The 26,840-nt window shown below is 31.1% G+C and overlaps 2 protein-coding genes and 1 long non-coding RNA gene across 4 annotated transcripts; 2 read left to right on the top strand and 1 right to left on the bottom strand.

Annotated features, from left to right (window-relative positions):
* The first annotated feature begins 8,244 nt into the window (after window positions 1-8,244).
* On the top strand, window positions 8,245-13,208 carry LOC107853880 (transaldolase). Its single transcript, XM_016698862.2, has 7 exons — window positions 8,245-8,657; window positions 10,287-10,458; window positions 10,649-10,698; window positions 11,333-11,633; window positions 11,866-12,054; window positions 12,150-12,332; window positions 12,818-13,208. Exons 1-7 carry the CDS (start codon window positions 8,473-8,475, stop codon window positions 13,061-13,063), a joined length of 1,326 nt encoding a protein of 441 aa, XP_016554348.1. The 5' UTR covers window positions 8,245-8,472; the 3' UTR covers window positions 13,064-13,208.
* LOC124898707 lies at window positions 11,087-12,909 on the bottom strand. Its single transcript, XR_007055421.1, has 2 exons — window positions 12,773-12,909; window positions 11,087-11,683 (listed from the first exon to the last, which is right to left on the bottom strand). It is a non-coding gene; the product is annotated as an uncharacterized LOC124898707 (long non-coding RNA).
* A 1,398-nt stretch (window positions 13,209-14,606) lies between the features above and the next one.
* LOC107853903 (peptidyl-prolyl cis-trans isomerase FKBP19, chloroplastic) lies at window positions 14,607-20,226 on the top strand. 2 transcript variants are annotated; one of them, XM_016698888.2, is made up of 10 exons: window positions 14,613-14,885; window positions 15,003-15,060; window positions 16,279-16,401; window positions 17,497-17,582; window positions 17,674-17,724; window positions 18,218-18,298; window positions 18,378-18,422; window positions 18,708-18,763; window positions 19,578-19,653; window positions 19,739-20,226. In XM_016698888.2, the coding sequence occupies exons 1-10, from the start codon at window positions 14,790-14,792 to the stop codon at window positions 19,832-19,834; spliced, it is 768 nt and encodes a 255-aa protein (XP_016554374.1). In that variant the 5' UTR covers window positions 14,613-14,789; the 3' UTR covers window positions 19,835-20,226. The 2 variants fall into 2 exon arrangements, with proteins under 2 accessions (XP_016554376.1, XP_016554374.1); XM_016698890.2 differs by lacking the exon at window positions 16,279-16,401 and having other exon boundaries at window positions 14,607-14,885.
* The last annotated feature ends 6,614 nt before the right edge of the window (window positions 20,227-26,840 follow it).

Below are 26,840 nucleotides of genomic sequence, written 5' to 3' on the forward strand. Positions count from 1 at the left end.
TTTCAATTTATAGTTTTATTTTATAATTATTTTTAATTTAAAACTAACAATCTCTGAATTATCTTTTAGTAGTTTACCTTTTTTTTCACGTTTTTTATTTGAAATTTTTTTTTGTTCTTTTCTTTTCTATCTTCCTTTCTTTCTTTCTTTTGTTTTTGTTTTTCTATATAAAAATCAATTGACAACTTAAATATATAAAGGTATTTCAAGTAGATATAGACGTTGAATTTAATTATTAAATTCTAATTTATATTTTCTACTTTAAAATAATTGCAAGTAAGGATAAGTTTATACACCATAAATATATATTATTTTATTTATCAATAATAATAATAGTAATAAATATGCTTCGTCCTATGCATTATAATTGTAGAAGTATATATAGGAGAGGTTAAGTAATAATAGTAATAAACGCCTACTAAGTAAAAATTAAAATTTCTATAAATACCAAATCGATACAATTCGAACCTAACTACTATTAACACAGACGGATTCAAAATTTCGAACTTCATAAATTTAGGGTATTATTGAACTGAACTCACTAATCATTTAAGTTACTGATTTTGTAAATTTAATATTCAGGATATTGAACACATATAAGAGTTCAGATCAAAGCAATTGAGAGTAAATTAGATATGAATTTAGGCTTTAAATTGAATATATTTACTTAAAATTTCGGTACTAAATTTATTACTTAAAATGTTAAAATTATGAGTTCAACTCTAATATTTATTAAAAAATTTAATAAATTACTATATATATATATATATATATGTTGAATCCTGTTCTAAATCCCTGATGCACAGCTACAATTTAGTGAGAAATTAAAGGTGTATTATAAATTACCTCTTGAAGAAACTTAGGCCTTTGGCCCTGATTATGGACATCAGAAGGTGCGTTTGAGCTATCTTTTCTCATCTGCAATTGAGAAAAAACAGAACTTTAGTTTAAATATGGATCAATCTTTAGTAATTATTATCAATATATAGAGTACTAATTAATTAATGATTACCTGAGCTTGGCCACTGCTAGAAAGGTTGTCATTACCGTGGCTTGCCTTGTTATCTTAACCGTATATATCAGTATATGAATGAGTATATATAAAAGAGATTAAGGAGGTAGAATTCTATTTCAATTCAATTACTTATTTAAATTTAAATTCAAATGTAAGTTAAGTATTCTTTCTTATCCTTATTTTTTTTTTTCAAATTTAACATGCTTATCTTAAATAGATATTTAATTAAGAGAAATATTTGAAATCAATAATATTAATCAATATCTTTTATAATAAATACTAACAAAATAAAAAAATTATTTCTCTTCCTTCTCCTTTAAAATGTAATATTATTATTTCTTATTATTAATACTTCTTCAACGTACAACAACTCCTAATGAGAAGTACATTTTAATTATTTCCAGTTCTTATCTTTTATTTAATTATTATTTTTTCCACCACTATTACTACATACAATAAAATCAAATTAATATGTTTTGTCCCTTCGAGTTGTTTTATAAATTATTCACAAATTTTGTATCTTTTTATTTTTATTTTTATAGAATACATTCAAATATATTTGTATAGACCACCTACTACTGTTACTACTATACTATTATTATTATTATTATTATTGGATTAATATTTATCTTTAATTTAATATTTAAATATATTTCAAATAATATTTGTAAAGGATAAGTTTATGAAATAGTAAGAGTTTGTTAGAACTATTTACTTTTAGGTTCCTAGTTTAAAATAAATGAATTTCTTTCTTCTTGTAAACCTTAATATTGTTGAATTTAAATATTTAATATTCTTTAATTCAAAAACTTTAAATACTACTACTACTACTCCTATTACTGTTTCTATTATATGTATTGTCACTACCACTATTTACTTATTATTATTATTATTATTATTACTGTTGTTGTTGTTGTTGTTGTTGTTGTTGTTGTTGTTGTTGTTGTTGTTACGCACTACTACTACTACTAATTTTACTGTTATTATTTATTATTAATATTATTATTATATTTTTAACTTTTATTTAATATTTACATAAATTATATTTAGATAATTTTATAATATTTATTTAAATTTTTAAAGAGATAAAATGAAAGAGTAAAAGTTCATTCAAAACTCTTCAACCATGAATTTCTATTTTTAAGCTAATGAAATCCTTTTTTAATTAAAGAATAATATATTTTCAAATTCAAATATTTTAAATTTTTTAATACATTATTATTACAACATTATTAAGTTATGTCATAAAAATTGCCACGTGGCTATTTTAATAACTTGACACGTGGCATCTTACCTTGATACTGTTTTGCTTTTATATATATATAGATATATATATATATAGATAGATAGATAGATAGATAGATAGATAACATATTTTTAATAATCTATATATAAATAATACCACCACTCCTACGTTTTTTCAATAACAAAAAATAATTAACACTACTACTACTACTTGAATTAAAACTACTAGTACTATTATTGTTAATATTACTATTAATACTAATTTTAATATTATAATCTTTTAGTTAACATTTGAGTGTATTTTAAAATATTGAATGAGATAAGTTTATGAATAGTAAGAATTCATTTAGAACTCTTAAATGTTAGGTTCCTAGCTTTAAGTTAATGATAATTTTTTTTGAAAAAGCCTAATATTTTTAAATTCAAAATATGTCTAATTTTTTAATTAAAAACTTTATTACAATATTATTATTCTTTGTCTTAAAACTACCAAGTGACTTATTCTTATTTTGCGATTTGGCTTCTTCTGGTGTTTCGTCCTCTGCTTTATAATATATATATATCTCTATTATCTTAAAAGTGTGAAGGACCTTATAAATTACGTTTGAATTTTTTGTCCTTTTTTGAACTTTTTGTCCTTCATTAAAAGTCTCTCCTTTAGACAAAATCGTCTTTTCACCTTTTAAATTATATTTTAAATTACAAAATTTTGTCCTATCCTATTTAAAGTCAATCATGTAAATTTGAAAAACCAAATCTAAAGTACTATTCCAACCAACAAAGTCCTATTCGCTCACATGAATTCAAAATAAACAAACCAACAAAGTTCTATTCTACTTACATTACAAACTCTCCTATTTAAATTAGGTGAATTACTTGAAACCCCCAAAAATAAAAAAGCAAAATCCCTATTTTAATTAAATTAGGACAAAAAACTCACTCCTTCTATAAATACGTTCATAACATCGAACTAATTTGTCTTCTATCGTCTCAACTTTTGTCTCTTTTCCAAGTTTTTAGATACAATTTCTTTCATCAATTCATGTTTTTCATCAACTCAAGTTTTTCTTACGTTTTCTATTCCTATATTGTTGGTAATGTTAGTAATTGATTTAAACACACTATTAATTGTTATCTGCCAGTTTAAAAGTTGCTTCATCAATTCACCTTTTTGTTTTCTATCTATCTATAATCTGTATTTAAAATCTATATCTATAATCTATAATCTATCTATATCTAGATGTATAATATATTAAAAGTGTGAATAATTTATCTATATCTATAATCTATAATATATTAAAAGTGTGAAGATGCTTCTGTATTTATAAATTTAGACAAAATCGTCTTTTCACTATTTTTCTTTCAATTATTATTTAATTATATTTATAATATTAACTAAACTCCTAAAATATATATAAAACAATATATTTGAATTAAGGACTACTAAAATATATGGAAAGAGATTCTTTTACATCTTTGTTTATTGAAGGTAACTTTTGAAGAGTTTTCATACATATACAAATGCACCTTTTAATTTCAATGTAAAAATAAAATTTTAAAATAATATAGTTTGGTATAAAAGGAAAAGGAAATATGAAAGTTCTATATAATCTTTCTATAATATATTAAAAGTGTGAAGATGCTTAAAAAAGTGATATAAAATTTTTACCCTTCATTAAAAATCTCCGCAATAGACAAAATTATCTTTTTATTTGTTATTTTAATAATTATTTAGTAATTAATATTTAATTATTCTCCTAATATGTAGGTCTTAAAATTCAACTAAATTTTGATTATTAAATTAGATGTAGAATTTGAAATCTACTACACTTTTAATTTTCAATTCTTTTCCTTATTTAAACTATGTCTTAAATTAATATTTGAAATAAAAAATAGTGTCTACCAATAGAGGTGTTATAATCCAAGTAAACAAGAAATGCTAAGGCGTGAAGTATATTTACATTTTTTCCGGCAAAAGAAAATTGCTACACTAATTTTCACTAACCTTAAACGTGTTGTAGATTCTTTTCAATTTTTACATTGTAACAATATAACACCTTTCATATGCATGTTTATAGGATGACTAAAAACAGACAAAAGCTTATCTATTTAAGAGTTTAAATTCCTTTTTTTAATACATATTTTTGTATGCTTATTTGTGTTCAACCTTTCTTGATCTATTCCAATATTTTCACTACTAGCAGATTTTGCCGATGCAAAGGAAAAATATAAATTTACTGACTAGCTTCTTCTTCGTGAGTGTTAGGACCAACAGAAATAACAAATCAAAATTAAGGTATATGTATGTATGTATATATATATATATATATATATATTAATTTATCTTATTCTTTCATAAATTAAACATGTTAGAAAATTTTAGTATTTAAGATTTTAAAATCAGTTGCTTATTGTTTTTTTTTTTTAACGATTATTGAATAATGATGTTTTATTTTGATGAATATTTATTTTAGATTTTGTGATATAATTGTATTTAACTCTAATTTACACTTATTTTACGTTTTCTCTTCTTATTTTCAGAATTAGAATTTCCAGAACTAAAATGAGATGAAGATTTTCGTTCACAATATTATTTACTTTAAAGAAGAACAATCTTTCTTATCAATAAGGACCAATTAAAACAAGATTTGTTATTTTGTTTTACTATCAAATTGTAACACTTCAAACATTCGAGTTAGATTTATTTATATAAATTCCACATTCTACGTAAATTATATCAATTGTATCCGTAGTTGTAATTTATATTACCTTACATATTTTGATTTTCAATTGCTTTTCTTTGTGTGTTTGGGATGTCGTTCTATAACTTCGACAGTTTTTCTTAATTAGTCTAAAGTTATTTATATATATTCTACATTCTACGTAAAGTATATCAATTTTATTTGTAATCGTATTTTTTTTAATATATATTATCTTACATGATTTGATTTTCAATTGTTTCTCTTCTCGTGTTTAGGGTGTCGTTCTATAACCTTGGTAGTCTTTTTTAATAAGTTTGAAGTTTTATTTTTAATACTTTTATATGATTTTATATGAATGTATTAATTTTTGTTCAAGTGTTTTCATATTTAAAAAAAAAAATCATCAATTTGCTTATTAATTCAAACATATTTTCTTTTATAATAATAAAATAATTTTATCAAATTGAACTCGTTGAATGAGGTACATGCGCGGGCGAGTAACCTAAGACTAGTAGATATAGATATAGAAGATATGGTCCTGAATAATATCTATTGCTTTAGCCAAATAGTTTTGTTATAAAATATTTGTTACTTTAAAAGTATTAAGGAAATTAGTTATTATTTTCAAAATCTGTATTAATCATAATTTTAAAGAAGACTTAAGAATAATTTAGTCAAATCATTTTTTAATTAACACTGTCAAATGACTTTTTTTAATGATCTTAAATAACAAATATAAACAATATGATGTAATTAACACCGTCGAATAATAATTTTTTTTAATGATCTTAAACAATAAATATAAACAACGTGATGTAATTAACACCATCAAATAATTTTTTTAGTAACCTTAAACAACAAATATAAACAATATGATGTAAGATGGCCTATATCATGCAATTTGAGATCCTTATTTCGGTCAGCTATTTTTAGCCCAACGAAAAAAATTCAAATTATATGTGTTAAAACAATGTTTATCGACCATTTCTAGATCCTTTTTTTTTTCTTAAAATAATTACTATTATGAAGCTTTGCATTTCACGCATAAACTCCGTGATGTAAATTTATTATTTTTTTGAATTACAAAAATCAAATATTTTTATTTGTGAATTTTATCTAAATTATACCGCTAGGTATGAATTACGATCATGACATAGTTGTAAATTTACTTAAATCAAACGATGGCCGATCAAATGTTGACATGAATTTATCTGGGTTTTTTTTTCAAAGAAAGAAAATAGTACTCTCTTTGTTTCAAAATAGTTGATATTCTTTCCAAAAGTATTTGTTTTGATTTAATTATTCTTTTTATGAAATCAAAAGAATATTATTACTATACTTTTTTAATATACTTTTTTAATACTATTCTTACTATTAAATGACTAAACAAATTGTATATCCTTAAATTTATATTTTAAAAATATAATTAATAAAATAATTTTTAATAAATATTTTTTTTAAAATATCAAATTAATAAATATTAATTATTTTACGGACGGAGTATAAATATCAAATTGACTCTTGGGTTTAGGAATGGTTGTTGGTCTTGTTGACCTTGCAATTACATATGGGAAGTACGGCTGCGGAACGAACATATTTGACCCAAGATATTTTTGGCACAAATTCATATTTAATCAATAACAATATGTCCAGTGTATTTCTATATAGTGAGATCTGGAGATAGGGTGAACACAGATTATACAAAATTAAAGATAATTGTATAGTTTAAATAATAATTTTTGAATTCTCGAAAATTCACATCTAATTCTCTAAATTCGCCCATGTAATGATACAATCAATATTAGTTGATTAATTAATGGCGTATTAGTGCAAGATCACCCTCCATTTCTTGGCTTTTACCTACCACCTAAAGGCAACCCCAATTTGAAGACAACCCATTAAACTTCATCAATAATTAAGTATTAAGGGTTGTTTGGTTGGAGATATTATGAAAAATAATTACATCATAAAATTTCACATAAAAAGATAAAATAATTCAACGAATTATTAGAAAAAAAAATCTCATATAACAAATGTAGTGTTTGATTGACCGTATGATAAATTAACTTTTGAATAACTAATGAAATGTTTAATTATTGGTTTAGAAGTAGTTTTAGTCCTTTTCTTCGTTTTAATTTATGTGATATTTTTTAGATTTTGAGAGTCAAACAACGACAAACATAAAATTTATAAATAGTTAAACTAAAATATTAAAAGCTACATATTAAAATGTATTACAAGTCACGATAATTAATAATTCAATTTTTTTTTGATAAGTATGTGAAAAGATCGCGACCCAATATATATATTTTTTAGAATTCAAAATTTGACATAAAGAATAATTTATTTTTTGTTTTATTTGTTACTTAAAGTTTATTATGTGGTATCGTTGAATTAAATGTTACTTAGTTGAAAAAAGTTTCATTTTATATAACGACATTTAGCATGATTGTGTTATCAACACAGACCAACTTTGTAAAATGGGAGAGAGTGTTGGCTAGTTAAGAATTTAATGTTTATATTTAGAAGATGAAAGTCATCCCGATATTAAGATAGATTTGTGGGTATACCACGAGAGATAGAATTAAGAATGAGGATATCCGAAATAAGATAAGAGTAGCTTTCGTAGAGGATAAGATTCAAGAAGCGATGTTTAGATGGTTTGGATATGTGAAAAGGGAGAGACACGTGTACCTCAGTGCGTAGGTGTAAGAGGTTAACTGTGGATGATTTCATGAGAGATAAAGTGAAAAAGTATTAAGGAGGGGGAAGAGAGATGATTAGATAGGACATGCCGTTTCATCTTACTAAGAACACAATATTAAATAGGAAAGTATGAAAGACACAAAATAGCAAGAAGGTTACTAGGTGACAATGTGTTGTCTTGTCGCATATTTATATTAATATTGGTAGTCGTAGAATTATGCATGTAGTTTTTTTTGTCCCTCAATTTGAGTTAGGATCTATTGTTTCTTGTATCTCAATTATTTTATTACTTCATCCATCTCATTTTATGTGGCATATTTTAACGAAACACAGAATCTAAAAAAATATGGGAAGACTTGGCGATACTTATCAAATTGCCCTTTTATTAAAAAACGTACTACTAATATCTTTAATCAAGTGTGATTTTATAATTGTGACCGGTAAAAATAAAAAAGTAATTGTACTTTTAAAATGTTCTCAAATAAAAAAATATAACATTTTTTTAAGGATAAATCAAACAGAAAACTAAGTATAACACATAAAAACGAAACAAACAAAATATTTTGTTATTATTTTATTGTAATTTTCATTCGGTTACTATTTACTATTTTTGTTATTACAGGCAGTGTGAGAAAAACAACCTATGTACCTTTTGAGGTTGTGCTGTTACAACAACCTTGTCATCAACCAAACAACCCCTAATTCACCCTCACCAACTCTTCCCCTTCTCGTTTATATCGTCCTTTAAAAGAAAGTAAAACCCCAACAACAACTCTCATTTCTCCTTTCTTGAAAATCAAGACAATGGCTACCATTTCTAAGCTATCAAATCCATGCCTAAACTACTCTTCATCAACTTCTTTCAATACCAGATCTTCTTCATCAACGCCCAAGTTTTTTCTTGGATTTCGTGCCAACAACAACAGTACCACCTTTAATCACAAGAAGTTGTCACTTGTTATTAACCCTTCTATTAAGGGATCCTTGTGGTAAGTTCTCTTTTTGTATTCATTTTTTTGTTGTTGTTGTTACAGGATGAATTAAATTTTAGATTGAATAGGTGGGTTGGCTATAATGGTGGTGGATCTAAAATTTTTAATTTGAAGATTCTATGCCAATTTTTTATTTAAGGGTGCTTAAAGGGGAAAACTATTGGAATAGCTTGTTGATTTTTTATTTTTTTTTGCACCATGAGGCAATGGATGTGTGGGGTATATAGTTGGTGGGGTTTATAGGGTGTGGCCTAGTGGTTGATGACGTGGGTTGAGCACCATGATACTAGGTGATTTCGGACGGAGTTACCTGATACCTGTTGCTGGTGGGAGGTGACAAGTATCCATGGAATTAGTTAAGGTGTGTGCAAAGCTAGCCCAGATACCTGTTGCTGGTGGGAGGTGACAGGTATCCCGTGGAATTAGTCAAGGTGTGTACAAGCTGGCCTAGATACCTGTTTCTGTTGGGAGGCGACAGGAATCCCATGGAATTAGTCAAAGTGTGTGCAAGCTGGCCCAAATACCTGTTTCTGGTGGGAGGTGATAGGTATCACTTGGAATTAGTCAAGGTGTGTGCTATCACTTGGAATTAGTCAAGGTGTGTGCAAGCTGGCCTAGATAACACAGTTATAAAAAAACACTTTGTTGATTTTTCACTAAAGTTAAGTTCTTGATTGTTGTGGAGCTCATTTATGCAAGAAAGTAATATTCTTTTTCAAAAAAGAAAAGGGGCTCACTTTCTTTTTAAAAAAAACAAGAAATCTTAGATTCATCAGAACTTATTAAAACTCGGCGATAGTAGTATTTGGATCAATGATCTCTCAAAACTCTCGTGTTGTATCCCTATAAGATTACTAAAAAAGAATGGAAAGATATTTCAAATCCTTCCATGTACCCTTCTAAGTTCTCAGTAATATATACTTTTGTATTAGTAATCACTGAAATGCTTCAAATGATGATTAGATATTTTGACTAGTTAGTTCTCTATGCAAAATGGACCCAAATAGAGCAAAATGGTAGTGGATTCATGTAGCTAGCCTGTGAATTGTGATGTGGTGGATGGGTTTGTTGAATTATTTGTCTATGCCATTCATTTAATTCGCTGATCCAGCTTTGAAGTTTATGCGGAAGCTTTTCTATGTACATTGGTCTTGTACTTGCTTTGGAAACATTCGTTGACAGCTATATGTGGCAGCTGACTAGGATGTTTCAAGTAAAAGGGAGTAAATTCCTTAAACTTGTGCACCATAGTTTTAGAGTTGAAGTTAAGATTAGGCGCAGTGGTCAATTTTTACACATAGAAGATAGTGAATTTAACTTCTTTATGCATCGGGATGCACAAATATAACAACTCGGTCAACTGATTATGAGGGGCAGGAGATCGGTAACAATTCTTTTTCCTGAAATATGGTTAGTTATGGTTTATACCCTTAGATTTTCCTAACTGAATGAATGAGAAGGAGAGAAATTGCCTTATCTTATCTGGGCAATTAAGCAGGTGTTTAAAACAACTAATAGTGTCATGGATATAATGATCAATTTCAGGCGATTCAATTTTTCTGCCACATGTTATTCATTTCTACTAGCAAAAATTGGATAATATTTTATTATCAACTTGTTTGACAGTGTCAAATGCTCCCAAGCTGACGGAAATGGAAGCTCACTGAAGAGAACAACTCTTCATGATCTTTATGAGAGGCAAGGCCAGAGCCCATGGTACGACAATCTCTGCCGTCCCATTACGGATCTGATTCCATTGATTGAGAGTGGCGTCAGAGGTGTAACCAGCAATCCTGCGGTAAACTATTCCTTGCTGAACCCTTTTGCTCTAGGGATAGGAAACCTGTTGTCATTATTATTTTGTTCACCTATAAATACAATACGTGACTGGCGGAGATTTATTTGGATAGAATTTCTATAGTTTCTAGTTTCTAATTGTTATTCTGTAACTCCATCAACTTACCTAACTGTTTGTTTGATGATTGTAGATTTTCCAGAAAGCTATATCAACATCAAATGCTTACAATGACCAGTTCAGGTAATCCAGACTTTGAAGTGTTTCTCATTAGTTGTTGTGCTTTCTTGTAACAGTCAGTTGTTAAATGATACTGGAGGGATTCAGGGACCATTTTCTTTGATTTAATTTGAATGTCAAAATTGAAGAGTAAAGGAGGTGAGGAGACACGGAATGAGGAAGTTCCTAGTGTTGGTTCTTGGCGAGTATGTTAAATGTTTCTTTTTGTCCAAATGGATGCATTTGGTACGGTGTTCCACCTTTTGGCTCATGCTTAGAGCTTTCTGGTGGGCATCTGAGTGTTATTCGATGCCGTTACCAATGTTAATCACATTGTTGTCATAGTATTTCATGGACTTGCAATTGTGTAGGATGCTGTCTTGTGTTTTTCAAAAGGTTCCTTAGACACATATTACCGAAATTGAATATATTGCATTCTTCACATTACGTCTAATCATCTGTTTTGAGCTGAGGTTCTATTGGAAACAACCTCTCCTCTTTCCTAAGGAAGAAGTAAGGTCTGCATACATACTACACTCCCCAGACCTCACTTGTGGGATTACACTAGGCAGGTTGTTTGTAGTTTTTACATTACGTCTATCCCTGTTGGTTTTGCCTGTTTTACACTCTGCCTATCTTCATTCACTGCTCTTTACAGGGAACTTGTACAAGGTGGAAAAGATATAGATACTGTGTATTGGGAACTTGTGGTAAAGGACATCCAAGATGCATGCAGACTCTTTGAAATGATCTACAATAAGACAGATGGTGGCGATGGGTACGTTTCTGTTGAAGTCTCACCTAGACTTGCTGATGATACAGAGGGCACTATAGAGGCTGCAAAGTGGCTTCATAAGAAGGTTGATCGCCCTAATGTGTATATAAAAATTCCTGCTACTGCTCCATGCATTCCATCCATCAAGGAAGTCATTTCACTTGGAATAAGTGTCAATGTCACGGTAAGTTGATTCTTTGTTGCATGTGATTGAAAGTTTCTTGTCTTCTGGTGCTTAAGAGAGATATTGCATAGCAATTGATTAGTGAATGCTGATAAAGAGAAATTATATGGTTTAAGAACCTTCATTCAGTTTTCTTTTTTAAAAAATGTTTCGTATGGTTCCTTCTTCCATAGCCTTTTTGTACTTCTATCAGTTTCTTGAATATTGAAGTAGTTCCTATGTGTATCCGCAGCTTATCTTCTCTCTTGCAAGATATGAAGCAGTCATTGATGCTTACCTTGACGGCCTTGAGGCCTCAGGGCTAAGTGATCTCTCCAGAGTCACAAGTGTTGCTTCATTTTTTGTTAGTCGAGTAGACACACTTGTCGACAAGATGCTTGAGAAAATTGGAACTCCAGAGGCTCTTGATCTTCGTGGGAAGGTACCTACTACATGTTTGAATTTTTCTACTCCTAATATTTATGCTAGAGAAATACAAGTTTTGGTTAACCTCACGTTGTTGTACTCCCATTGCAGGCTGCAAATGCACAGGCAGCTCTGGCTTACAAGCTTTACCAGAAGAAATTCTCTGGTCCTAGATGGGATGCGTTGGTAAAGAAAGGCGCCAAGAAACAGAGGCTATTGTGGGCCTCGACTAGTGTTAAGAACCCAGCATATCCCGACACTTTATATGTGGATCCTCTCATTGGACCTGACACGGTGAGTCGTCTTCTCATCTTTTTGTAGAAGACATCAAATCACTTCTCTTGCATTGGCATATAATGAAATATTACTCCTGGGCATTATTACAAATGACCTTTTTGGAGGCCGCTATTTAAATTCTCTCTTAAGTTAGCCTGGCGGTAAGAGTTACTTATTCGACTACTTGTAACTGGTAAAGTTGGTAAAGTTGTAGCCATGTGATCAGGAGGTCACGTGCTCAAGCCGCGGAAACAGCCTCTTGCATAAATGCAGGGTAAGACTGTGTACAATAGATCCTTTTGGCCCGGCCCTTACTTTAACCCTGCCACAGCGGGGTTTAGTGCACCGGGCTGCCTTTTTACTTTCAAAGGGAAAATATAGCCCTTCTAGGCAAACGGGGACAAACATTAAAGAGTGGCCTCAAAAAAGGGCCATACGGTGAGAATAATCCATATTACCTGCATTTGCATGATGGTTAACATTTCTAATGAAATGTCTGGTAGGTTTCAACGATGCCTGACCAAGCTCTTCAAGCATTTATCGATCACGGTTCTGTTGCAAGGACCATCGACTCAAACGTATCTGAAGCCGAAGGTATCTACAGCGCCCTCGAGAAGTTGGGGATTGACTGGAGCTTTGTTGGGTCTCAACTTGAATTGGAGGGTGTGGATTCCTTCAAGAAGAGCTTCGACAGCTTGCTTGACAGTCTGCAGGAGAAGGCAAACACACTCAAGTTAGTGAGCCTGTAAAACACGAAGTTCAATTTGCTAGGAGATATAATTGATTAAATAAAATGATTACTTCTTGTCTGAGTTTGCTGGATTGTAATGTATAATCTTGAGGATATTTGGTGGTGTACTTTTCTTTATATAAGAAATTTGATATTGGTTTGGATTTTGTGGTTATCAAATGTCAACATTATATCCTTTCTATTTGGATCCTGTTCACTCAAATAAGGAAGAGATGTTTTTTTTTTTTTCCATTTTATTACCCGAGGGTCTTTTGGAAACAATCTATCGTATGCGTATACTCTACTCTCCTTAGACCCTACTTGTGGGATTTCACGGGTATGTTGTTGTGAATCTCATTCTTGTTCTTGCAGAGATACAAATTTCTCACCATATTTTAAAAATTATATTTAAAAAATAATGCATCTCTTAAGTTTGTCTTTTACATCTATTGGACAAGCACAAATTTTGTTAATCCAACGATAACTTTTGTTAAGCACAAGTTTAGTGGTTAGATAACATTATAATTCTTGGATAAATAACATCAAGTTTGGTGGGATGAGGCGGATTAATTATATACTATTTGATTGAAGGTATAAATTTATCCTCGAGAGAGCACCAAAGGACGTGACAAAATGATTGAGACTTATCTATCCTCAATAAGACGTCTCAAATTGGAGTTAAGAAAATGAGGAACACTTTAATAAGCAATAGGTTTATCTCTCCCCTCAACGGGCGATTCGTTATGAATTCATTTTAACAAGACTAATGAACTTTCGCTATCGATGATTAAAAGAAAATAAAAGACCTAATGTAAAATGATCTAACTGTATAAATCTATTTTCCAACTTAATAATAAATTTATCTCGTCATTCAAATATCATATATAAACTTAAATTTGAGGTATTCCATCTTGATCCAGCCGCATACTATAAGAACCTTCAAAGAATATGATGGTCAAATGAAAGTACATAATACTTCATCCATTTTATTTTACTTGACCTCTATACTAAAAATAAATTATTTCAATTTATTTATTTAATTTATGAAACCAAGAAGAATTTTGTTAGTATATTAATAACATTCTTAGAGGAAGTTTGGTTGGGAACGAGTTATCTTGAAATAATGTGAGATACATTATTTCACCATGCATATAAATAATTTATCTCATCACTTTATTATAAATGATGGGATAAATAATTTCACAAGTAACTACTCTCCCCATTCCTTTTTATTTGGTCCATTTTGGTAGGATACAATCCTTAATAAATCCCAATTCATACAAAATTAAAAATAAAATTATCAATATACTCCAATTAAATTTTATACTACCTCTTTTCAAATCAATAATAATTGTATTTATTGAACAAGAACATAATAGAAAGATTTTGTTCATATCATTCTTAATTCTTGAAAGATTAAAGCATTAAATATTTAAAAATATAAGCGCACTTAAAATAAAATAAATAAAAAAGAATGGTGGGAGTAATACCTTCAACTAAATACAGATAAAATAATTTTATATTTTATTTATTCTATAATTATTATATTTTATCTTTCACACCAAATTATCAGGATCAACTAAAACGAAAACTAGAGGGAGGGACTAACACTAATAATAAGAAAATCTGAGGATGTTATTACCTTTTTCATTCACCTTGAACTGGAACCTTCTCTCTCCTTAACTGCCACATCCAAATTATCTTCAAACAGTTAGTTAATTAGTTAAACCTCATTTTTAACTAAAATGGCAACAACATATTTTTCATCATTAGGATCATTTTCAAGGCTACCAAATTCATCAAACTTTACAAAAACTTGTTCACCTTCTTCTCCATCAACGGTAACATTTCTTACTATTTGTTGTAATTTGTTTACTTTTCAATTTTCGCGAAATTTTTAATTTATTATCGTGTCTTAAAATTGTATTACTACTAATTTCTGTTTTTTTTTTAATTAGTTGGTGCAACGGCAAATTGTATGTAGAGATTCAAGTATAGACTTATCTACTTCCTCTGGTTGGTAATACTTTTTCAGTTTTTCTGTTTGTCTTTTTGTGTTATTTTGGGAGATAAGCATCCAGTATCCTTGAATTTTGGTCGAAATTGCTACTCTAACTTAATAGGATCCTATTACCCATTTGAAGTCAATTTTAGCGTATTTTTGTCACCCTTTTGTGCTGTCGTGACAACTTTATTACATAAAAATAGGGCTTACAACAAAGGTGCCATGTCAGCTAAAAGGGTTGACAAAAATATGCTAAAATTTAGTTGTAATAGAACCACCGTGAAGTTGGAGTGTGTCGTAGCAAATTTGGGGTTACTAGATGTTTTACTCTTATTTTGGAGATAATGGACAAAAACACACTGAAATATCACTTTTTCGAGAATTTCAAACTGGAACTGTCAACTGTTCTTTTTTCCTACTTGAACCATCACCATCAGATGATATAGTTTAGATAGGAACTGATAGTTGATCTAGTCAGTTTTGAGGTGTGTTTTAATATATAAATTGTATTAAACAATACCTAGTTGATTAATGATATAGTTCAGACAGGAAAAGGGAACAACTAATATTTGGTGTAGTCAGCTTTGAGGTGTGTTATAGTAAATAGGTTGTATTAAAAATACATCTACTTGAGTAGATAGTGATGGTGTAGGTAGGAAAAGAGAACAGTTGATAGTCAGGGCCGGAGCCACCTTGTACCAAGGGCGGTCAGGTGAACAACCTCCCCTGGAAAATTATACCGCGTATATAGGTAAAATGTTATTCTGTTTGGTTAAATATGAAGGTTTGAACAACCTTAACACATCTGAGGATGTAGCTTAGTGGTGGTAGGTGTTCAGTAAAGGCCAAAAGGTAACTTGTGCACGGGTTCGATCCCAGCGGCTGCAATCTGGTTTTACTAAAATTTCTAGCTCCGTCACTGTTGATAGTTGGCCACTTGACCTTAGGTTTCAGGCGTGTTTTAATATATAGATTGAATTAAAACACACTTAATTGAGTAGATGATGATAGTTCAGGTAGGAAAAGGGAACGATTGATAGTTAGACTAGTGAGCTTTGAGGTGCATTTTAATACATATATGCAGATAGTTCAGATAGGAAAAAGAAGCCACTGATAGTTGATAGTTGGGGTGTGAAACTCGCGAAGAAGTGATAGTTCATGTGTGTTTTTGATCATTAACTCTTCATTTTATTGTGAAATTTTAAGTCGATTCTTTTTCACTGACCTAGATGGTATTGAAAGCTTGGATTGTGGAGTAGTATTCGATCGGAGACAAGTGTTGCTGTCGTCGGTGGGATTTTTAACAGCATCCATTAGTAATGCTGGAATGGCAGCAGCTGAATTTGCTGACAGTAATATCTATCCCTATCTACATTTTAATTTTATTCTTCCCCGTTTTATCATTAGAGGAGGGGGAATTATAACTTGATGTGTTTAACCATCTCTAAACTAATTGTACTTTTGAAATTATGGTTTCAGATTTAAAGTTTATTGAAATTTTAGTGATTTTTTACATAGGAGTGTATATCTATGTTTTGTGTCGAAAACATTGATTTTGATGAACCCGTTGACTCGGGCTGCATTCCCCTTTGTTTAGTTAATTTTGGTACAATACTAAATAATTTGTCTTTCTTTTTGCTGTGCAACATGGCAACTCAGTGGTGGATGGATCCTGTTTCAATCGGTCCAACTGAACCAGTATTTTTTGAAAAACAGTATAGCATATGTAAATAAGATTTCAACAAATATTAAATTCGGAACTCAGAATTTGAAAAGTATATTGAGTCCAGTGCCGCACATCAAGTTTAAATCTTGGACCCGCCTCGACATGATGTTATTAAGTGTTGATGAGATTTGGAGTTGAACATAAGCTGTTGAGAAACATCTCTTTTTCTTTTTCGTTTGCCAATTGTACATGTAGCTATGGGAGAGGTGGAAACTCGGCTTTGCAGATATTCACCTACGTTGCTTGGACTCTTCAAAAATGTTATTGGGTTTGTGCCGGATCCTTCAAAACTAGTGCATTTTTGAAGGATACGACTCTGGTGCGGTAACATTTTTGGAGAGTTCGAGCAACTTAGATATTCACAATAACTCTTGCTTTAAGATGCTCTAAGGATGTGCTTTTTTTTTTTTCTCTTCACCTCACAACTTCATTGTCTAGTATATTGGCGATTACCAACTTGATATAGTTTTGTACGGTAGACCTAGAATGCTAGTCCTTTTAAGGTTGCTGTTGCTGTTACATCGATCAAAGTGCTTAGTTTGTGATTAATTGGGAAGTAGCTTGACCTTCTGTGGTCGTCCTTAAGGAAGAGCTGGGATACTTTTGCTCTAAATTTAGGGGGACAGCATCAAGAACTAATTCTGTGATATCTCTCTGAATATATAGTGTCTACGTTGAGAGGAAAGGACTATAAACTCTTTTGGTTTCTTTCTGATCACAGTGCCTGCATTGAGAGGAAAGGACTATGGGAAGACCAAGATGAAATTTCCTGACTATACTGAAACTCAATCAGGTCTCCAGTATAAGGTCACTAATATGATAGCATGCATAAGAACTGTATCACATTTTTTCATGTATAGGTTGCTTTGGATTTTGACTGAGTCTGGCAAACATGCAGGATTTGAGAGTCGGAAGTGGCCCCACTCCAAAGATCGGAGAGACAGTGGTGGTAAGCCTGTGATGTCCCACTCAATTTTTCTCTTGCACAATTTTTTCGTTTCAACGAAGGGAACCTTGTAGTAACTGGTAAAGTTGCTGCCATGTGACCAAGAGGTCACCGGTTCAAGCCTTGTAAACAGCTACTGACAGAAATGCAAGGTAAGGCTGCATACAATACACCCTTGTGGTGGGGCCCTTCTTCGAATCCTGCGTATAGCCCGAGCTTTAGTGCACCGGGCTGCCCTTTTTTTACAATTTTTTCGTTTTAATATCATGTTTTAAGTGAGAATAGTTGCAGAAATCAATTAGGTTTATTAATCAATTGGCTTGGTGGAATCTTTAAAGCTGGACAAAAGAAGTTTCTTATGTTGTTTAAACATTTGGTGTTCACTTTATACTGTTTTTCATTGGACTTAGCAACTTACCTTCATGGAAGCAATTGAGGCAGCTGCAGTTTTAAGCTTACGTTGATCTGAATATGTATCTTTAACAACTGAATTTAGGTTGACTGGGATGGTTACACAATAGGTTATTATGGTCGCATATTTGAAGCTCGCAACAAGACAAAAGGTGGTTCTTTTGAGGTAATAATCCAGCTTGAATATATGGTTAAATTAGGGATTCTTGCACAGTTTTAGGTGACAATTTTTCATTATGCTTCAGGGGGATGATAAGGACTTTTTCAAATTTAGAGTGGGATCTCAAGAGGTGAGTTTTTTCGATAAACATCTGATGCTTTCCAGACAATGGTGATTTTGATAGTGGTCCTATATGCGTAAATTTCATCTGGTTTTAAAACCATGTTTTGGAATTGCATTATGTTTCAGTAAATGTTTTTTCATTAGTCATGCATATGGCGACGTCATAAATGACACAAACAAATTAGTATACTGGTTCCACCAAACTTGTCTGTTACGCTTGTCTTTTTTCTTGGCATTTTTTTGAGGCTGTGAGGAAGGTTTCCAACAGCATTGCTGTTTATCATATGTTCAGGTCATACCGGCATTCGAGGAAGCTATTACTGGCATGGCACTTGGTGGTATCAGAAGGTGATATAGCTCTGTTTGACTTATAACAGCTCCATATACCTTATGGCCTAAGTTTAACATCGTTGTATCCTTAAGAAGATTATTAAAAACTAGGATTCTTGTAACATTAAGTTTTGCTAAATTGTGGCTTTCTTCTGCCACCAAGAGTGTTAAGAATCTACCTCTAGCCCCGTAAAACTAGAGTATCACTGGTGGGATTAGATATAGATAATCTAACTGATAGCTCATCTTGAATGATTCTATATTCTCGTAAATATGGGCTCGACTTGAATACAGTTACCTGATGAGCAGCAGTGCCTCAAACGATGGTAGTCGAGTGTTCACAGGTGATGTTGATCACTTTTATATCATCAATGTGGTCTCTCTTTGTATGCTACATTTGATCTAGTCAACTGAAATGGTATTCCTAATTTAGGAACATTTCGGATTAGCTAATCTTTTCCTATCTATGTGAGTTTCCTAGGTACTTTAAACTAGTGCATCTCCCAGGATATATGGAGTTAAAGTGTTGAGCTACCTATCGAATTAGAGGTCTTTGAATCTAGTTTCCAATGCAACAAAAGAAGGGTAACATTTCTTAAATTTATGCATAGCCTCCTAGTTATAAATTTGGCGTGCTACACACTCATAAATTCGACTCTACTAGACATGGCTTCATAGACTCCCTAGGACACATGAACCTAGTTGAGACGGGACAACAATGTTGCATCTCCTTGTCACTTCTACTACATGGCTTCTGTATTACTATTTTTGCAACAAGGAAGCTATCGTATCATGTATTCTATTGTTTTATTTTCTCCTTGCGATAGTGCAGAATCATAGTTCCTCCGGAGCTGGGATACCCTGACTATGACTATAACAAGAAAGGTCCAAGACCAACAACATTTTCGGTAATCTCAATTCCTTGTAAAACAGCGTTCTATCACGCACATGTCCTTTCTTCTCTTCAAAAGTTCCTTTCATACATTTTTACAGGGACAAAGAGCTTTGAGTTTTGTGTTGAGGAACCAAGGATTGATTGATAAGACACTCCTGTTCGATATCGAGCTCCTGAAAATCATACCAAAATGAAGTCACCTTGTTCAACTTTCGCCACGACATTCTATCTAGCTGCAGCAAGATCAACTTCCAGTTGGATGAAAGGAGCATCATCCTAATGAAAGACTCATTCATTCCTTATAGAGGTTTAAGATTTTGTTGTCTTTGTGTTTATCAAAAAAAAAAAAAAGATTTTGTTTTCTTTGTCTCAAAGACATCAAGTTGTTTCCTGTGCCCGGGGTCTATCGGAAACAATCTCTCTACTTCTTCGGAGGTGGTGGTATGGACTGCGTACATTTACCCTCCCTAGACCCCACTATGTGGAAATATAGAGTATGTTGTTGTTGTTGTTGTAAGCACATCAAGTTGTTGAAACATTCATTTTGAAAAGTAACAGTAATGGGGTCTAGGTGCTGTTGATGTAACCTTGTGTTCATAGTTTTTTGACTGTTTCTTGTGAAAAGTGACCTTTCAGGGTATCTTCTTTTCTGGTTTGAGAATAAGATTGTTCAGTACTATGTACTTTAAAGACTTTTTTTTAAAAAAAAAATTTCTTGAAAATTTTATTAAGTATTCCTTCCGTTTTGATTTGTTGGTTTGATTTTGATTTTGATTTAACACGAAGTTTAACAAAGTAAAAAAAAAAGACTTTTGAATCCTATGATCTTAAAGTAAAGATTGGTAGAAGATATCAACATATTTGTTAATCTTATATTTAGAAATAATTTAACCTTACATTTTCCGTTTTACCTCCAATGAAAATGGTTTATAGCCACATAAATGTATGGGTTTTGTTTTAGATCACATGTATCAAAGGCCTTCCTTTCTTAATTCTTATGTCAAATCAAGATGCCATATAAGTTGAGATGGACAAAGTAAATAATTTGCAAATACTGGATACAGTAAAAATTAAATAATGATCCTAAAAGTAGCTACCTGATTAAATTTCTACTTAAAAGGTCAGGCCACCATTTGGGCATATGTTAAGTTGAGAAATGGCCCTAAATTGAACTTGGTGTTGTTATTTTGTTTCCCGTAAAAAAAAGTCTTACAAAAATGGAACTTTGTAAGAGAAGGTTTTGATTTTTTAACCTGCTTAGTAAATTTTGCCTATAAGGCAGACATTTTAATTCTTTGCCCATAAGACAGATATCCATGATATTTCATGATATTTGACCAACATAATTAACCACAGGGGTTTGTCTAATAAGCAAAACTTAGAATTTAGATATCTTTCCCATAAGATAATTGTTTTAACTCTTGCCCATATGACAAACATTCTGAACATTTTATGTTATTGTTAAAGGTTGTGTTTCATTAAATTTTGAAACAAATACATCGGTTAAAGATTTTGAGTTAAGTTTCAATTAATTTTTTAAACAAATGCATTAGTTAAAAGCACGGAGTTACAAAGAACATGAATTTGACAAATTCATTCTTCTTTAATTATACGTTTTAGTTTCTTGAAAGAAAGTTACTTTTTGTTTTAAAGTATTCGTGAATATATTTACTATAAATTAATTAATATTTTTCTCTTGCATGAAAATTTTACCCTATAAATAGTGTTTCTTTTGTTTGGAAAGATAAACACTCAAAAACATTACTTCCCCTTGAAAAACATTTGAAAGACATAGATCAAAAGGTGAAATCACCAATTCAAGAATAGAAAAGCAACATTCTTGAATGCTACTTGTTTTGTGGCTTAGTTGAATCCTGAAGATAGAGTTGTTACTAATTCTTCCGTTTGCTCGTGGGAGAGACTTCAACTATCTTCAAGAAGCGTATTATCGTGCCTCTAAGCCAAGAAAGTTTATTTTGAATTTCTTGTACAATTATCATCATTGTTCTAACAATTTGAAGATAGTTGTCTCAATGGCTTCTACATCAATACCAAATAGTATTCCATCTTTGCCTAATCCTAATTTTGAAATATTTGATGGCAAAGACTTTCCTAGATGGTGTGGAAAGATGGAATTCTTTTTAAGAAGATTAAAGTTGGCATATTTTCTTGAAGAACTTTGTCCTAATGCTCCTAGTTCTAAGGTAGCATCTGATGAGGCTACTTTGATTAAAGAACAAATTGCCAAGTGGCAATATGATGATTATTTGTGCAAGAATTATATTCTTGGAGGAATGTCCAATAAATATTATAATCAATATTATGTTAAATGCAAATATGCTAAAGAGATATGGAACACTCTTCAAGCTATTTATTTAGCAGAAGAGGCGAGTTCTAAGAAATTTCTCGTTTCAAATTATATGAAGTTTAAAATGGTTGATGACAAGTCAATCACTGAACAAGTTCAAGAATTCCAACTTATAGCTAATAAAATTGCTATATCTGGAATTGCTCTTGATGAAAACTTTCATGTTGGTGCAATTATATCAAAACTTCCTCTATCTTGGAAAGAGTACGAACTTTTACACAAAAAGGAAGATTTGACTCTTGAACAATTGTTGCAACACTTGCAAATTGAACAAGAGACACAATGGCGCGATAATAATAGTTTGAAGGAACCTGTCATGAAAGCTCATATGGTTGAAGAAAAATCAAACAAGAAGGAATCTGAAAATAAAATTTTTTCAAAGGCAAAGAAGACTACAAATTTCAAGCGTAATGGTGCCAATTTTAAATCTGGTGAATGCTATCATTGTCACAAAGTTGGTCACTATGCGCATGATTGTAGAATTCTCAAAGCCGAAAAGAAGAAAGAAAGAAAAAGTAAATAAAAATAAAAAAGATGATCTTGTGGCAATGGTCACAGAAGCATTTGTAGTGGAAGATCAAGTGGAATGGTGGATAGATACCGGCGCAACTCGTCACATATCTGGTAACCGAAATTCTTTCAAGACTTATGAATTAGTGGGGGACGGTAAAATTGTATATATGTGAAACTCCTCCTCTACTAAAGTTGTGGGAAAAGGAACTGTTGAACTAAAATTTACTTTTGGAAAGATAGTTACATTGATGGACGTATTGCATGTTCCTGATATTCGAAAGAACTGGGTGTCAGGTACGCTTCTTTCAAAGCATGGTTTTAAAATGGTTTTTGAGGCAGATAAGTTTATTTTATCTAAAAATGACATGTTTGTTGGAAAAGGTTATGTTGCAAATGGAATGTTTAAACTCAATATTGAAAATAAAAATATTTCTGCTTATCTTGTGGAGTATCTGGACTTATGGCATGAACGTCTTGGACATGTGAATTTTAGATCCATTCAACTTATGGTGAATAATGGATTAATCAAAGATTGTGGAAAGAATCATACTACTAAGTGTCTTACTTGTAGTAAATGCAAGATTACAAAGAAGCCCTTTAAGACAGTTGAAAGGACTTTCACACTTTTGCAATTAATCCACACTAATATTTGTGAGATGGATTGTTTGTCACATCATGGAAAGAGGTATTTTATCATTTTTATTGATGACTACTCAAGATATACTTATGTCTTTCCATTGAAAATAAAAGATAAAACATTTGAGACTTTCCAAACATATAAAGCAGAAGTTGAAAATAAATTGAGTGTGAAAATTAAATCAATTAGGTCTGATAGAGGTGGAAAGTACTTAAAGTCAGATTTTATTAATTTTTGTAAGAAAGAAGGCATTAAAAAATAATTAACCATATCCTATACACCACAACAAAATGGTGTAGCAGAAAGAAAAAATAGGACTTTCATAAAAATGGTTAATTCTATGATTTATGGATCTGGTATGTCTGAAAATTTTTGGACTGAAGCCTTACTTTCAGTATGTCATATTTTGAATAGAATTATTTCCAGGAATCATGATGCATCTCCATATGAACTTTGGAATAATCGAAAACCAAATATAAATTATTTTAAAGTATGGGGTTGCTTGGCTCATGTTCGATTACCAGATCAACATTTAACCAAGATTGGCTATAGAGGAGTAGATTGTGTGTTTATTGGTTATTCACAAACCAGTAAGGCTTATAAATTTTTAAATCTTGAGACTCCAAGTCCTCACACAATTATTGAATCTTTACATGCTAACTTTTTTTGGCATATATTTCCCAAGAAAAAAGATTATTTTGAACAAGATTCAAGTTCTTCTATTTCTCATCTTAAAAGAAAAATAGTAGAGCTATTGGAATAAAGTCAACCAAGACGTAAGATCAGCCAAATCAAAAGACTTTGGACCTGATTTTCAAGCTCATTTGGTTGACAAGGATCCTGAAAGTTATGCTGAAGCTATGTCTTCACATGATGCTCCTTTTTAGCGTGAAGCCATTGATGATGAAATGCATTCTATATTGTCTAATAATACATGGATATTATCAGATCTTCCTCCTGGATGTAAGCCAATTGGTTGCCGATGGATTTTAGGAAGAAAATAAAATCCGATGGTACTTTAGATAAGTACAAAGCCCGTTTGATAAATAAAGATTTTACTCAATTGAAAGATATTGATTATTTTGATACTTTTGCACCTATAGCTCGGATGACCTCTATTTGTCTCCTAATTGCTTTAGCAGCAATTCATGGTCTTGTGATTCATCAGATGGATGTAAAGACTGCATTCCTGAACGGAGATCTAGACGAAGAAGTCTACATGAAACAACCAGAAGGATTTGTTAATAGTTGTGAGTCTTATGTATTCCATGCATTGTACTAGGTCAAATACTGGTTATGCAGTAGAAATTTTGAGCAAGTTTACTGGTAGCTCTGGAGTTGAGCATTGGAATGCCTTAATTCGTGTTTTAAGGTATTTGAAGGGTACAATTAATATTGTCCTACATTATTCTACCTTTCTAGCAGTTCTTGAAGGCTACAGTAATGCTACCTGGAATTTTGATCCGAATGACTCAAAATCTATTATTGCCTGAATTTTCACTTTGGCAAGAGCAGCAGTATCTTGGAGATCAAAGAAGCAATCATGTATTACTCACTCAACCATGGAGTCAGAATTTATCGCAATGTCTTCTACTGGAGAAGAAGCTGATTGGCTGCGGAGTATGCTGATAGATATTCCATTATGAGGTAAGCCAATACCACCTTTGACTATATATTATGATAATAAAGCTTTTATATTTCGAGCTTCAAGTGATTGTTACAATGGCAAGTCAAGACAAGTTCGTCTCAAACACAATCATATGTGAAGATTATTGGAGGATGGCATAATATCGCTTCAATATGTGAAGTCCAAACTCAATTTAATAGATCTCTTGTCTAAAGGGTTAGGCAAGGAATTGGTGGTACAAACTTGTAATGGGATGGGAATAAAGCCTGTTGTAGATTGATTGTACTTTATGGAAACCCTACCTAATGATGTAATCTTGGGTTCAAAGGGAAAAACAAGTAAAGTTACAATTGTGAAGCATATCTATAAAATTTTCTTTTTCCTAGAGAGTGAGTAGATGTGCATAAGTTGAGTTTTTTCTCTCTTGATAAATCTATAAGACCGATCTACGTTGGAGTAAATAATAATAATCTTGATAGATTTGACAGTATTCCTACAGAAGAAAAGAATGAGATTATATTCTCTTAATAAGTCTACACACCGATTTCGGTTGAAGTGTGTAGGAACACTCTTGATAGATTTACAAATATTTTACTATAAAGGAGGATGAGATTAATTTCTCTTAATGAAATTCATAGACTATTTGGTCGGAGTATACAAAGATACTCTTGATGAATTCACTGCACTAAGTGCGAAGTAGAGGCCGCTTTAATAAGATTTTAACAGGGAAATCTTAAAGCACTTAGCTAAAAGGATTCAGGACACATGACCGGAAGGTGTCAAAGAATTTTGATTTTCACCGGAACATAGTAATATGTGTGGAATATTTTTCTACTTCATTCAATGAACCACTTAGTTCTAGATTTGTTCACTAAGTAGTCAATGATTTAGAAAGTCTTCACTAGCTAATGGTTCAAGTTCAAAAGATACCATTATTGATGCATGTTGCTAGATTGATGTCTCAAATGAATTTTATTTTTAAAGATAAAATTTTTTGAAACAATTGGGGGATTGTTATTGTTAAAGGTTGTGTTTCAATAAATTTTAATACAAATAAATCGGTTAAAGATTTTGAGTTATGTTTCAATTAATTTTTGTAACAAATGCATTAGTTAAAAGTATGGAGTTACAAAGAACATGAATTTGACAAATTCATTCTTCAAATTCATTCTTCTTTAAATTATACGTTTTAGGTTCTTAAAAAAAGTTACTTTTTGTTTTAAAGTATTCATAAATTTATTTACTATTAATTAATTAATATTTTTCTGTTGCATGAAAATTTTACCCTATAAATAGTGTTTCTTTTGTTTGGAAAGATAAGCACTCAAAAAAATTACTTTCTCCTTGAAAAACATTTGAGAGACATTGATCAAAAGGTGAAATCACCAATTCAAGAATAGAAGAGCAACATTCTTGAGTGCTACTTGTTTTGTGGCTTAGTTGAATCCCGAAGATAGAGTTGTTACTAATTCTTCCGTTTGCTCGTGGGAGAGACTTCAACTATCTTCAAGAAGTGTATTATTGTGCCTCTAATCCAAGCAAGTTTATTTTGAATTTCTTGTACATTTTAATACAGTTTATCATTGTTCTAACATTTTAATACAATGAACCTACTCAATTGGCTACAAGTTCAGCCTCATAGGCCAATGCTAAAACTTATTTAGTAGAGACAAAAATTTAAAACCACACATTTTACAACAATAACATACCCAGTGTAGTTCCACAAAGTGGGGTCTGAAAAGAGTAAAATGTACGCAGTCCATATTACTATCTCAGATAAGTAAGAGAGGTTATTTCCGATAGACCTCAACTCATGACAGATAATAGTACAACAAACAGAAAATATAAAAGCACACAACAACCATACACTGCTAGATAATAAAGAAAACAAGACTCCACATGCAGAGGCGGATCCAGGATCCAAACTCACCGGGTGCCAAGTAATTCAATCGGATTATTCATCTTTTCGATCTATATGAAAATTAACAAATCAATCAATAATAAAATGACCAAACTTAAAATTTTAATAGTATTACTAATATCATAATATCCATA

Source organism: Capsicum annuum, chromosome 5, assembly GCF_002878395.1.
Source record: "Capsicum annuum cultivar UCD-10X-F1 chromosome 5, UCD10Xv1.1, whole genome shotgun sequence".
Taxonomy (NCBI): Eukaryota; Viridiplantae; Streptophyta; class Magnoliopsida; order Solanales; family Solanaceae; genus Capsicum; species Capsicum annuum.

What these genes read in the sequence shown, in the direction of transcription:
- LOC107853903 (XM_016698888.2), top strand. Translation starts at nt 14,790, where the DNA reads ATGGCAACAACATATTTTTCATCATTAGGATCATTTTCAAGGCTACCA. An exon ending in AGACTTATCTACTTCCTCTG is followed by an intron (nt 15,061 to 16,278) that starts GTTGGTAATACT and finishes TCACTGACCTAG; the next exon opens with ATGGTATTGAAAGCTTGGAT. An exon ending in GCACTTGGTGGTATCAGAAG is followed by an intron (nt 18,764 to 19,577) that starts GTGATATAGCTC and finishes GCGATAGTGCAG; the next exon opens with AATCATAGTTCCTCCGGAGC.
- LOC107853880 (XM_016698862.2), top strand. Translation starts at nt 8,473, where the DNA reads ATGGCTACCATTTCTAAGCTATCAAATCCATGCCTAAACTACTCTTCA. An exon ending in TCTATTAAGGGATCCTTGTG is followed by an intron (nt 8,658 to 10,286) that starts GTAAGTTCTCTT and finishes CTTGTTTGACAG; the next exon opens with TGTCAAATGCTCCCAAGCTG. An exon ending in CTCTTGATCTTCGTGGGAAG is followed by an intron (nt 12,055 to 12,149) that starts GTACCTACTACA and finishes CTCCCATTGCAG; the next exon opens with GCTGCAAATGCACAGGCAGC.